Source organism: Aricia agestis, chromosome 6, assembly GCF_905147365.1.
Source record: "Aricia agestis chromosome 6, ilAriAges1.1, whole genome shotgun sequence".
Lineage (NCBI taxonomy): Eukaryota > Metazoa > Arthropoda > Insecta > Lepidoptera > Lycaenidae > Aricia > Aricia agestis.
In genome coordinates, this window is record NC_056411.1 from 19,271,908 (window position 1) to 19,286,425 (window position 14,518).

General features: G+C 39.7%; 1 protein-coding gene across 2 annotated transcripts in view; it reads right to left on the bottom strand.

The window, feature by feature from the left end:
* LOC121727984 (two pore calcium channel protein 1-like) overlaps window positions 1–14,318 on the bottom strand; it is a 36,765-nt gene extending 22,447 nt beyond the window's left edge. For both annotated transcript variants that reach the window (XR_006035754.1, XM_042116069.1), the window contains exons 1-15: window positions 14,155–14,318; window positions 11,519–11,649; window positions 10,732–10,896; window positions 10,029–10,154; window positions 9,421–9,601; window positions 8,892–9,024; window positions 5,418–5,517; window positions 4,941–5,121; window positions 4,387–4,599; window positions 3,970–4,089; window positions 3,032–3,200; window positions 2,566–2,736; window positions 1,399–1,594; window positions 930–1,035; window positions 312–418 (exon numbers count right to left, since the gene is read on the bottom strand). Coding sequence is in view for 1 of the 2 variants with exons in the window: in XM_042116069.1 (XP_041972003.1) it covers window positions 312–418; window positions 930–1,035; window positions 1,399–1,594; window positions 2,566–2,736; window positions 3,032–3,200; window positions 3,970–4,089; window positions 4,387–4,599; window positions 4,941–5,121; window positions 5,418–5,517; window positions 8,892–9,024; window positions 9,421–9,601; window positions 10,029–10,154; window positions 10,732–10,896; window positions 11,519–11,649; window positions 14,155–14,257 (2,202 nt within the window). In the remaining variant the exon portion in view is untranslated. The remainder of the gene's footprint in view (window positions 1–311; window positions 419–929; window positions 1,036–1,398; window positions 1,595–2,565; window positions 2,737–3,031; window positions 3,201–3,969; window positions 4,090–4,386; window positions 4,600–4,940; window positions 5,122–5,417; window positions 5,518–8,891; window positions 9,025–9,420; window positions 9,602–10,028; window positions 10,155–10,731; window positions 10,897–11,518; window positions 11,650–14,154) is intronic.
* Between the last annotated feature and the right edge of the window lie 200 nt (window positions 14,319–14,518).

Sequence of the window (14,518 nt, forward strand, 5' to 3'; positions counted from 1 at the left end):
GAAGCGTGATTTTGCACAATACAATTGATCGTCTAGGGGCCGGCTTACACGTCATCAATAAAATTGTTTAAACGCTGTTTTTAGTACTATAAAATGTATTGTAGCAGATTGTAAATCACAGCTAAAGAGGGGGTTCAAGCTAGCGTTCATAAAAAGCACCAGAACATATAATATACGATACCGGATACACAGAAAATATGTGGACCCGGCTTGAATTGGCCTTACGATTCCGCTAAAAACAATCCATTTCCCCTTGATACTAATCAAGATTCAAACAAGCAAGTAGCTTATCTTTCAATGTGGGTACTCACTCCTGGCGGTAGGTATGTCCGCAGCTCATCAGCCAGGTCCCCGCTAGCGCCGAGCCGCTGGACTTCCTCCCAGCTCGTGTGCACCTCCTCGTGTAGCAGCTTCTCCTCTGCAGGCAATTATTAAGAGTATATTTACAGCTTTGGATAAAATGTCGCATTTTTAATTACGCTTTGAATACTGATGAATGTTTTAGAACTACCTGTTTTTCTTGAGTTACAAGGATGAAACAAAGTGAAATTGAAATAAATAGCTCAATAGCTCGATTATGATTACTTTATGCGCCATCTATCCGCAGCACAAAGAACTAATTCTAAGAAAAAGTTATACATTAGAAAACCTATAGAAATTGTACAATCTATGATCTTAAAAAAGTTTTAACTGAACACAATTCTCATCGGAACACTAGTGCTTAAATGAGAAAGCGTAACACGACTCGTGGATCAATTAATATGAATTAATAAGCTGCCTTGGTAGTTATGAAAATCAACTGGCGGGAGGTGAGTGACGTTCGTTATATTGATGCAGCGTCTAATCAAATGTAATCAACCCAATTTCAAGTCGGGTTTAAACATCGCCCGCCAGTCGCCACACTGGTTGATATGGCAACAACAACTGACCGTCCCGCTTAGTGGTGCTCCGTTTGTACTGTATACGGAACCGGAAGGCCTCCAGCACGCTCGCCACCACGATCGTCAGCACCACCATCGTGAACAGGTAGAACACCTACAACACAATATTATAAATATTATTATATAATATACATTATAATAATTACTTAAATATTTTCAACAAAATCTTACATTGTTCTTACCAATGTTTCAGATGGAAAACTTATTTGAGGTTGATCGTTTCGCTAATCGTAAATAATCCGATATGCACGGATTTCTTATGAGGAAGGAAGGCGCAAAGCCCAGTGCGTTATTAAATGAGTCATTCAAACTGAACTTCGTTTACTACACAAGACACACATTAAATTGACAGACTTGCCTGCCGCGGTGTTGGGCTGACAGTTAATCCTTTGATTCATTTAAAAATACGTCATGACGCTTCGCGAAGTTGCAATGGTAATTGACCGTCAGTCCTCACCATAAAATACATCCTCGTGAACTGCCCCGCGACCGCGGCGTACGCGTTCATGAGTATGAACCAGTTGTTGACGACGGTGAGCTCGAACAGCGTGACGCCGCTCGTGAGGATGTTCTCGAAGTTGTTGAGGTAGTAGTAGCCGAGCGGCGTCGACGCGTTCGCGCTCCACTTGTAGAAGTCTTCCACTGTTGTGTTACTGTAACACGAAGATGTTATAACACTCTAATGTTCCTGCAACACCAAAATATATAACACTGATATGTTGCTGCAACACCAAGATGTTATAACACTGTTATGTTGCTTAAACACCAAGATATTATAACACTAATGTTGCTGTAACACCAAGATATTGTCACGGACATATAGTGCCATCTAGCGTCAAACCAGCAAAACTTATCGAGGGAACACCGACAACATAAATCTCCTACTCAATACTAGATGGCATGAGGTGCGCAAGTACATACTCCATCCTTCTAGAAAAGTCCAACATTTGTTTACGTGTTGACCGGTTTATTTTGTTTACGTGTTTAGTTGTTTATGTTTATTGTGGTACATGCTCGAGCCTCCTAGAAAGTTCCCACACTTGTTTACTTGTTTACGTGTATCGGGAACTTTCTGGAATTCGTCTCGCCATATAAAAAGCCGCAGGTAGACGGCCCGGCAGTCAGTTCGATCTGAGCGATCTTCGAGGCGATTTCACAGTGACAACAAGTGATCAATAGTGAGTGAACCAGTGAAACCTGCGACTTGGCTACGACCTAGGACAGTGATAGTGCTTAGTGATTGGACCTAGTGATTAGTGTTTGGACTTAGTGCTAAGTGTTGTGACCTAGTGTGTGCTTGTGTGACCTAGACTTAGTGAATAAAGTCTTTAAGAGAGTCGGCAGGTCTTTCTCTCCAAATCCTCGAACCCTAGCACGTAACAATAATAAAACTGTGTGATGTTACTGCAACACAAAGATATAGAAGTTTCGTGTACTGAAAAAGTGTTAGTAGACAGAAACTCCTCTATGGAACGAAACTAGCAACCTTCGAGTCATAAACATGCCATTTAGTTTTTTTTTTGTAATTTATTTATAGAATTTTAGAACATGTATCTAATTAAAAATAACAATTATAAATATTGGAAATCTAAATTTTAATCTACCGTAAATGAAATATACTCACACACAGCAGTTCCTCAGGTCGTATCCAGAGAAGAGCTCCATGCCGACGATGGCGAAGAAGTAGTAGACCACCAGCATCACGCAGCCCGCGCTCGACATCAGCGGCGACAGCAGCACCAGCGTGCCGAACACGTCGCGGTACCGCTTCTTCAGCTTGTACAGCCGCATCAGCCTGGAGACCATTGACAACACACATAGACAAGAGACCATAGACCGCTCGACATCAGCGGCGACAGCAGCACCAGCGTGAGCGTTTTGATTTCATAGCAATACAAAGCTAAATGCAATCTTATCGTAAACTATCCTCAACGTTCGGAATATGACTACCATGAACATAGTGAGCAAAACAATACACAATATAGGCAAACAAGACCATCGACAATTTTTTCTTGTAGCAACATCAATTAGACATAGACAATATATTATATTTTTTGCACTAAGTTCAGTAGTCCCTCTATTAAACAAACCTCAGCGGCCGGAATATGACCACGATGAACATGTGCGGTGCGATGGTGAGAAGCACCGCGCCCATCAGCGCCAGCAGTGTCGCGCTCAGGTCGAACACGTTCCACCCGCTCTCGAGGTACGCGCTCAACCCGAGCGCTGTTATCCGAAGCGCTGCTTCAATCAGGAATACTGAAAAAAAAAAACAATAAAATTCCAATTTGATTTACACATTTAATCATGCAGCCAACAACTCCATTTTGATCTACATATTAATTATTTAATCATACAGCCAATCGTCTCAAAGGTGCTCAAAAGAAGAAACGGCGTGGAAATGTATTGGTAATAATTAAATAGTCAAGTCACAGCAAACAAATCAAGTCGGAGAGGGATTGCAATTTGTAACCATATCGACACGCACCGCGACTAGCCAGCCGACTGACGTTTGAACTTTGAATTCAAACGTTAATCAAGACAAGCCGTAATCACCGAACTGCAAGTCCACGTACCACGTCGTGGTTCCGAGGCAAGGTTTTTCGTTTAGTGTGTGTTGCACACAAGGAATACGTGGGAGAGCCATGCTTCGACACGAATGGGCCGGCTCGACCGGAGAAATACCACGTTCTCACAGAAAACCGGCGTGAAACAGCGCTTGCGCTGTGTTTCGCCGAGTGAGTGAGTTTACCGGAGGCCCGATCCCCTACCCTATTCCCTTCCCTACCCTTCCCTATTCCCTTCCCTTCCCTACCGTCCCCTATTCCCTCTGAAAAGGCCGGCAACGCACCTGCAGATCTTCTGATGCTGCGAGTGTCCATGGGCGACGGAAGTTGCTTTCCATCAGGTGACCCGTTAGCTCGTTTGCCCCCTTATTTCATTAAAAAAAACAAGGAGTTGATGCGTGTGTTGAGGCTTTTTTGCTACCTAGTACCTTTCTCATTCTGACTATTAGTCACAAACTCACAAACAAGGAAGAGCCACGTGTCCCAGGAAGCACAGAGTAGGCGCGCGCTGTCCTGCAGGTTCCCGGCCGCCTCGCACACGCGCAGTATCATTGACACGCCGTTGCCGACGATCAGCGCAACTGAAAAAAAAGTTGCTGTCAGTGTCAATGTCACATTATCGGTTGAAATTTTTTCGAAATTAGAAGAAATCGTGCAAATGCGCGATTCCTTTTATTTACAATCACAAATTCGTCCACAATAACAAGAAACGTCTTTAAAAATAGGAATCTATTAACAGAGATCTACCGCTACTTGTCTCGTATAAACTTCTTAAATAGGGTCTATTGCAACCTGTAATTTTGGTCGTGTAATGATAACAAAGTCAAAATAACCTTAGTATCAATGGTATCACTTATCACCATCGAGAAGTTACTCACACACTAGATACTCAAAGTACGGCCAGCGTAACGCTGCAGCGGCGGCGCGGCCGATAGGTTCCAACGGGCCGGCGCCGTACCACGGAGCTCTTGCTGCTTGCGGCGCCCACCGCAGCGCCAACGCCTCGTACACCGCCGCGAACTCCGTACGAGATAACCCGCCCGAGTTAGATGCGTTCAGTTGCTTGAACATCAGGTATACGTCCAGACCGCCTGGGGAAGAGAGGAGAAATGTTTGTGTTTCATGTCTTAAAATTACTTTTGATGAGAACTTGAGAGCTTTATGTAGCGTGTGTTGATATATCGTAAAAGAATTGATACATGCTGGCCGATATATTCATATCGGCATCGTATAGCATCGTACTTACGATGCATACAGTTATTTATCACTCAACAGTACAGTCATACATGGCTATGTTTGCGGCGTAAGGGGGGCTTATTTTATGGATTTTCCAAATTGACTTAAGCGTCCATAGATAATAGTATTATTGTTATTCAATGTAATTTAGAAGGATATTTTTATGTATACAGCACATACTATGTGAGATACTCACTATAATGCGGCGCGTAATGCCGCATCAAGCCCGCGAAGTGTCGCAGGCGGACGGCACGCGGCGCGCGACGCGACACCAGCAGGCGGAAGGCGCGCTTGGCGGCGCCGCGCCGGTGCAGCAGCAGCGCGCGACACTTCTCGCGCTCGATGCGGGTGAACGCCTCGTACACCACCGCCAACATCTAGGAAAAAAATACTTTTACGATACGATAAGATATGAAAGAGGGAGAAGAAGAATTGAATGTTTATATTTGAAACGTTTTAATTTTTATAGAAAACGTGGGCTGTGTTTGATATTTTTGGCCCAAAAAGATGCTAGCTAAAGAGCTAGGGCTCACAAATCTCAAATACTTAACGAAATGGCAATAGGCCATTTCGTTAAGTATTTGAGAATGTTTGCCCCTTAGCGATCGCCTCCGAAAGAAATTTTTGTTAGTACGTATAAGTACTTAATGATATTAAAACTATATACACTTACCAAGTTCATGAGCACGTACAGTACGGTGATGATGTACAGTATGAAGAACACGGCGTACCACTTGGACTTGGCGTACGACGGCATCATCACGTCTGGGAAACTGTGGACCAACAATAATGTCACTTTAAATGTGTATCTGCCGATCCACACTCGCGCGCGACAGCGCGCCGCGAACCGCGGCGCGGATCGACTCGCAAAGTTCGCGACATGTTCGCAATGTTGCCACTTTTTAATTTCTTCACTTTCTTGACGCACTATAGTTTGCGCCCTTGAGCCAAATTTATCTTACTTTATATTATAAACTAGATGTCCCACGGGGCTTCGCTCGCGTAAATTATTAGGAATTTTACGGAAATCGTACATTTTTTCGCAACAAAATAGCTTATCTCTCTTCACGTAGTCTACTCTATATCTGTGCCAAATAACATACAAAATTGCTTTAGTAGTTCGTGAGATAAATAAATAAATAAAACTTTATTTCAAACTAATTTTGTCCCCCTTGCTAATAATTTTCCGTTTTAACCACATTTCCTCTGTTTCTTCGGTCTTATTAGTTTGCGTGATAAAATAGCCTATAGCCTTCTTTGATAAATGAGCTATCTAACACTAAAATATTTTTTTATCGGACCAATAGTTCCTATGATTAACGTGTTCAATCAAACAAATAAATATTTTTTAAATCGCTTGACAAAATCGAATCTTGATCTAAATGACTATGAAAAGTACCAATGGGTCATAATAGGCTCATAATCATGGGATGCATATAACTTTATAAGGTATAATATGGTAGTGATGATGAATGTAATTTGCATAGTAGCATATGCTTTCCGTTCTTAAAGCAATGCAAAGGAGTTCTCTCAGCACCTTCCCAATCTAATCATGGTATACCTTGGTGCAAAATCTTACTTGTTGATTGCATATGCTTAGACTACTTCCCACGAAACCGAAGTCACCACATGTTTCCATATAAATTTTAAGGAGTTCCCTCGATTAGTCATGGCTCCCAGCATCAGATCATCACTTTTGTGAGTATAGTACCAAATTGGGATGACACTCTGTACGCCAAAAGAAAAATTTTGAAAATCAGTTCACAAACGGCGGAGTAATCGTTGAATATAAAAAACGAACATAACACCTCCCCCATTTTGAAAGTCAGTTAAAATTGTAGCCTATGTGTTATTCTGATGTATAAGCTATATTATTGTAAAGTTTCATTAAGATACATTCAGTAGTTTTTGCGTGAAAGAGTAACAAACATCCATACATCCAAACAAACTTTCGCCTTTATAATATTATAAAGTAAATCCATACTAATATTATAAATGCGAAAGTATCTCTGTCTGTCTGTCTCGCTTTCACGCCAAAACTACTGAACCGATTGCAATGAAATTTTGTACACAGTTATTCTAGAGTCTGAGAAAGGACATAGGCAACATTTTGATGTGGGAAAATATCTTATTTCCATGAAAATATCGATGAAAATGAATTCGCATTGCGCGTGGCCAGTGCTCATCCCGGGGGTCCTGGGTTCGAGTCCCGCAGGCGGAACAAAAAGTTTTCAATGTTCCTGGGTCTTGGATGTGTATTAAAATAATATTTCAAAAATCTTAAATGTATTAATTTATGTATAATATTATAAAAAATCCAGAAATATATCGATGCAATGAACATTTTAGTTCTAATACGATTCAACAGATGGCGTTTTAATTTTTACTTAATTGTAACATAGAACTAATCATACTTATTAGTTAGTATGTTTTTGTTTATAGTTTTTAATACGTTAGAATATTATGTTTAATAATATAATCACTTGGTATAATAATAATCAATCTATCTTATCTTATAGAACTCCTACTGCATTTCTAATATATGTGACAAGTTGACAACAGAAGGCGCTCTAAAATGTGTACCGTGTTGGCCTATATTCCATCCAGAAAATATATCAATGCAATCAATATTTTAATTCTAATATATGAAAACAGATGGCGTTTTATTTTTTACTTTATTATTGTAACAGAACTAATCATACCTACTTTACTATATAATATTGTTTTTATTCATAACTAGCTGTTACCCGCGAATTCGTCCGCGTGGACTTTAGTTTATAGCGCGCGGTGTCAACAAAATTTGTGTCAAATTTAAAAACTTTTTAAAACCCTGGTAAGTGGTACCCCTCTTAGGGCCGCGCTACACCGGAATGGCAGCGCTGAAAGTGCTCGCCTCGCCGCTGCCATTCCGGTGTAGCACGGCCCTTAATTAATCAAAATACTCAAAAACAGCTGTGCAGTGTGCACATAATCTATACTAATATTATAAATGCGAAAGTATCTCTGTCTGTCTGTTAGTCTCGCTTTCACGCCAAACGCCAAAAGTATCTCTGTCTGTCTGTCAGTCTCGCTTTCACGCCAAACGCCAAAACTACCGAACCGATTGTAATGAAATTTTGTATACAGATAGTCTAAAGCCTGAGAAAGGACATAGGCTACTTTTTTACTGGAAAAAAGGGTTGTAAGGGGGTGAAAATGCGTAAATTTGTTCAAATTAAGTTAGTTCCAACAATTCATAATAGATGGCGCCGTGCGTCTTCTACATCGCGCTGACGCTTGCTCAAAAGTCTTCCTATAAGACGTGGTATCATCTTACATTTAAGTTTCGATTTTTTTCGATTGTTATATCTATCCTACGGTATTAAATAACTCAGTACTTTATCTGTGCTGTGACGTAACCTTAAATCTATCAATGATAAATAGTTTATGGGTAAAGTTGTGTAATTGGAGGGCTAAATAAGCTTTAAAATTTGGCATAAAATATAAAGTTTAATATAAAAAAATGAAATACTTATTGTGTGCACACTGCACAGCTGTTTTGATTTAAGGGGTACCAGGGTTTTTTTATAAAAGCTTTTGACACCAATTTTGTTGACATCGCGCGTTATACACTGAAGTCCACACAGACGAAGTCGCGGGCAACAGCTAGTAAAATATAAAGTATAAAGTAGGATTAATAATTATATTCTGTTCACTAAACAATGCTGCCATGTCTTGTATGGCAAAAGCCCTTATTAAAATAAAGATTAAAAAAAAATCTCTTTGTCGCGGGACAGAAAACCGATAACAATCGGGGAACGGGCCGCGAAGTGCGAAACATATGCGAATCGGATCTCTCACTCATGCTTCGCAGGAATTTCGCGGCGTCGCGCACGGTTCGTGCGCGAGTGGGGATGCGGTCGGGGAACCAGCCCCGAAGTGCGAAAAATATGCGAACCGGATCCACACTCACGTTTCGCGGAAATTTCGCGGCGTCGCGCGCGGTTCGCGCGCGAGTGGGGATGGGGCCTATCATATACATAAAAAAAAAAAAATTTGTTAATAAACAAGATTCACCAAACACCATACAAAAAAAATATCTTTGTCTATGCCCGACGCCATTTTCAATCATCCGTCAATGTCATTGCGTTTTTTTTAATCAACTCACTTGGCAGTGGTGAGCAGCACGAACATGCTGACGAAGGAGTCGCTGATCGTCCTGAAGTGGCCGTTGTCGATGTGCTCCGAGAACAGGTAGTAGCCCAGCAGCGAGTACGTCGCCACGAAGAACATTAGTAGACCTGGGAATCAGGAACGGTCATAAAAAATTTATAAGGCTCACGACTCCATACTTTTGGTAATGGGTTAATTAACAGGACATATATTATGTAATACTTTACTTTGGCCCAGAATATTTTATTTCTGTAAATTTGAACATTGAGCGGCATAGTCTCATCTCGACTGTATTTTATTGCTATTATTTATTAATGTTAATGTATCATAAAATTAACAGATATCAGGTTAGGTACTACGTTACATGACGTTGTGACAACCATGGGGCAGCGAACTAGTGTCGCCAATCTGAAACTTAAAATTGATTATTATTTACTTGACATGTGCTGCCGCTTGCCACCTATAGTTCCTGACGATCCCAAATTGTGATTCCCAATACCTTGACTTATGCCTTATATCCTCACCCAGCATGTCCAATATAGGCGGCAGGCTCTGCAGTATCTGTCGTATGAAGCGCCGGACGCCGCCGCAGTGGCGCGTATCCACCAGGAAGATGGGGCGGAGCGCCCGCGTCACTCGCACGTGCGACGACTGACGACAAACCACCACCACCGCCTCCAGCACCATGATGAGGAGGGTTATGCCCTGGGGGAACAACATGTGGTTCAAATGGTGATGAGTTGATGATGATTGCCTGGATAATGCTACATAAGGGCTGCAGCCTGCAGGGTTATGCCCTATGAAAATAACATATTGTGCGTTAAGTCTTTGCTAGGTATCTAAAATGGCAATTGGCCGGGTAACTTAAGCTACATCAGGCTTTTTAAACTTTTATATCGCTTATTGTCGAGTTTCGCATAATAATATTATTATCATCATAGAAAAAAACCTTTAATATGAAGCTTCAGGCTGCCCCAGCGCCTCGCAAGTCGCAAGGCGCAGTTTGAACAATTTCGGACAATTAGCAAAGTGAAAAAATGCAACGTCTCTAGTTGCACTTTTTAACTTTTGATTCTAAACCTCCAACTTGCTAACTATAGTCCCCTCAAATCATCCAAAAATTGAACACTACCTTGAGCATAGTCCTCTTATGCTTGAATATGGTCCCCCAGCCGATCCACTTGAGCTTGAGGTGGAGCTCCACCGCGATCACGGACAGCGCCAGCAGCTCGATCGTGCCGTGCGCCCACACCGGAAGCTGCGGGTTTATCAAAGACCGCGGTTTTAAGACGAGGGTGTTGAAGCTTTTAAACGTACTTACAGTTTTGATTTTGCAATTTTTTTCTTAAAAGCAGCAAATAAGGGTGTTTCTACTTTCTAGTTTTGATTCTTCGTCAGTTCACTGACTCGGGGTTTCAGAGTTTTTATGGTTGGTTTTGTACTACTAGGTATAAGACATAAGTCACGAAACACAATATGGAAATACATATCTATAGTGCGTCAAGAAAGTACAGAAATTAAAAAGTGGCAACATCGTAGTGTCATCCCTTTTTTCTTAGTTTGATTTGAAAGGGATGTCACTACGATGTTGTCACTTTTTAATTTTTTCACTTTCTTGACGCACTATACATTGACGTATCATTAACAGAAGTTAAAGATAAGAGTAGCGATAGAGCAACAGGCATGCTTAGCGGTCGGACTTGTACTTTTATGCCCGTCTTAACCTGCCTTTCTAAAGCTTATAGCTTCTTTTAGCGGCCATTATAAAGGTCCTAAAAGACCGCTAGCTATCGTTAGGTAACAGTTGGTAAAAACGGGTTTGAATCCTTCCTCACCTCAAACGCCGGCACCGCGGGGTCCTCAGTGAACGCGAGCAGGATGAGCACGAGCGAGGCCAGCAGGTCCAGGCCGTGGTACCAGGGGTTGTGGACGCGCAGGTATGCTGGTAACTCCTCCGGGCTGGACGGGTGAGAGTCGAACTTTTCGTTGTTTAGACCCTCCTAAAAATACGATAAAGAGCCTTAATAATTCATAATATGACCTCCTGAAGATAGTAGATGAGGATAATAAGCAGCAAGCAATTACTTATTAAATTTTATCAGCTGTCTCCATTCTCCTTTGAACCTTGTATTTTACTTTAGGGGCGTTTGTGCACTACACGGAATTTTACCGTCCGGCGTTCCGATTTCTTACATTTTGATATGGCAAACGTGAAAGTTATGAACGCCGGACGGTAAAATTCCGTGCACAAACACACTAATATCAACTTTTAGCGTAATCCTTTATCCTTGCAAACTCTTTTTGCCTAATCGTAATCTGAACCGGTGGTAACTGGTACCATGTATAATGTAGGCCACAGGACATTTCCGAAAGTGTAACCTATAATATATTTCGAAATGTAATATCAGCCTTCAGAAAAAAAAAAATGTTACATAAGTAAGAGAATTTCTTTAGCCAGAAGCTAGCTCATCCCCAGGTACATTGCGCCCTCTTGCAGCGCTATAACTCACCTCCAGGTATGTAGTTCATCTCCCAGTGCTCGTCCTCCGACATCTGCAGGCCGATGTGCAGCGACGAGCGGCTGCCGGCTGCCCAGGTCCAGGCCTGTGTGACGTCACTCACCTCCAGGTATATGGCGGCCTCGTGGTAGTTCATCTCCCAGTGCTCGTCCTCCGACATCTGCAGGCCGGTGTGCAGCGACGAGCGGCTGCCCAGGTCCAGGCCGTCGCCGCCGCCATCGCTCGTACGGTTGTCTGCGGACATCACATCATTATAATTAGCTAATTGAGTTAGAACAAAAGTTTATTTTTTTCTATTGTCCACGGCTACCAGTTAAACAATTTTTAGAGCGTTCCTAATTTTTCAATGAAATACAAAAGATTTAAATTTAATTTCCACACGTCATTTTCTACATTTTAGTGTAATTTATATTTATTAGTGATTGTCACGCAGATATTTTCTCATTATTGTCTGACGGCCTTGCCTGTGATTTGTGCTCAGGCGTAGAGATTTCACGTCGATCCGCCGCCGCGCCGTTGCGACATTCTGATGAATTTGTAAATCTCTTCGTTTGAATTCCGATTACAATGTCGGTTACACCATCTTCCTACTTTCATTATGACGACATTATGACCGATTAGGAGTTTTAGTAGATATTTAATAATTCTCAAGTCTACTAATTTAGTAAATTAAACAGTTGAATATAACGAAGATTTTGGTGCCACATGCCAGAGCAAAGTAATACAAAGATAATTTTAGACAGTATGCAAACATTGTCAAAGTTTTGAAAAGATAAGTTCATTAAGGCTTCTGTTGGTCCTTCGAGCACAGTAAATATGTTGACAGGCTGATATTGTCATTTTTTTAGGTCCTACCTAGTAACTATTAACTATTAGCCACGAAAATTCACTTGCAATCTCGAACTTAAGTCGTAATTAAGATAAAGTCAATAAAACTTACATAATTTTAACTTGTACCATTGATTCTTTAGTGTATCATAAATACTCGTTGAAAATTCCACGACTCTAGTCATTTTAAACTCCTGTCGGCGTCTCGAGACTCTCGACGCATGACTGAAGTCATGTTTCCTTATCAGCCTGATAAGATTGTGATCATTGTCAAGTATCTCAGCCGCAATGATTTATGTTTGTTGGGAAACTGTATTACTCATAATAATATGACATATCAGCCATAATTTCATTCATGTTTGGCGGACCTACATTCAGTTGAATTATACCAAGTCTTTGGTCATAAACTATTGGTTAGGCTTGACATTAACACGAACAATAGGTTCACAATCTACCTATAAATCAATTTATTTGATGGTAAAACTAATATTCTAATATTTTTCGGGAAACATCGTTTTGGTATTCTCAGTACTAGAAAAGCAAAGACTGCTGACACTATTAATTACATGAACACTATATGGCACAAATAATATGATAAGTATAGGTACGGAGTGAATTATCACTCTGTACCTATACTTATCATATTATTTGTGCCATTTCATAACCTAGGCGTTAAGATGAATATATCTTTAATATAGAAAATTTTCTAAGGAAATGAATACTGTCCAATAAATAAATGAAATCAAACACCATAGTAAAATAAATCATAATTTAAGTTCATCTCTTATGTGGTGAAAGTATAGCCGAAAAAGAAGTTTTCTGCTCATACCTAATTAGTTTTAATGATGTACAACAGACAACAGTCCACTAAATAATAATTAAAAACTGCAAATTAAAACGTCTAGAAAGCAAAAGTTAAATAGCGAATGCTTTTGCTTAAAAAAATATTATTTCAATTATTTTTTATGCAAACATTTAATATTATTTGTTATTAGTAAAATAATGTTTTAATATAACATGTAAGTAAGTTATTTTATTATACCTCACTATTACTATAAAAACTGTGACTGAAAACAGCTGATGATATTATGGTTATACAAATATAATATTATGTCCTTGCCTGATATGTTAGGAAAGTTGCTTAACAGTCGTGGACAAACAAAATATGCCCCATTTTAATAGTAAGGGCATTAGAATAATAACGATAATTACTGTACTTACTGAATATTCAACATTCATTATGTTGACAATAGCAAGTAATGAGTATACAGGCCCGCATGTCACACTATTCATACATAAAATTATGTGCTTATTTACTTGAGTCTTAATTGAGAAGTAAACAGTTTATCATTTCACTTTTCAATAAATACTTTTTAAGTAACAAAGAAAATTGGAACTTTATAAAATATTTAATAAGTGTCATTAAATACAGCAGAGCAACAGTACAGTACAGTACTTGTAACTGCATTTAGCTAGTTAGGGAATAGGGATACAGAATTAAATATCTCTATAAATCTATGTAGTCATACTTGAAGCATTATTTTGTGCATAGACAATGTGTATTTTCTCCACGTTTTGTGCAATCGTAATAAATATGAGTCTACGTGCGCAAGAAGCATACATACATCCATGCAAAATATACAATTTTAAGGCTGTATATTAAATTAGGTCGAGGGTTTATATAAAAACGGTTAGATCTAGGTTAATACTTGGTTTGTATGAGTCATAGCTATGTTTACGTAGATGCTTCTAATATGGGAATAATGTTTAGCGGTTTTGCTATAAGATGTAGGACGTTTATAGGAGGGAAATGAAACAAATGTTAAATGAAATATAATGTATTGTTAACAACAAAAGCGTCTAGGTGCTCAACAACTACAGTGCATGGAAAAAACAGTTTTAAATCGTTACTTGTAACGTTTGAGCCGTAATTATTGATGCTGGCGTTTGCGAGATCATCACTAAACCTTTTGTAGCCATCGTTCGGCGACGACGGGCTCCTCAAAGAAGCCATTTCCAAATACTAATTTTTAAAATATCGTAATCATTGAAACGAAATGACTGATGATCTAATAATGACATTGACATTGACACAAAACAAATGATAATGACAGATATGCATAGACAATCATATTTTTTTTTTTTCTTAGCTGGCTAAAGACTTATAAGATAACCTAAATTTTTAACATATTACCAGTGAAAAAATTGAAAAAAAAAGCTACTCATTGGGAAATTTGAAGAATTGAAAAAATAACTTGTCTAAAATCATGTTCTA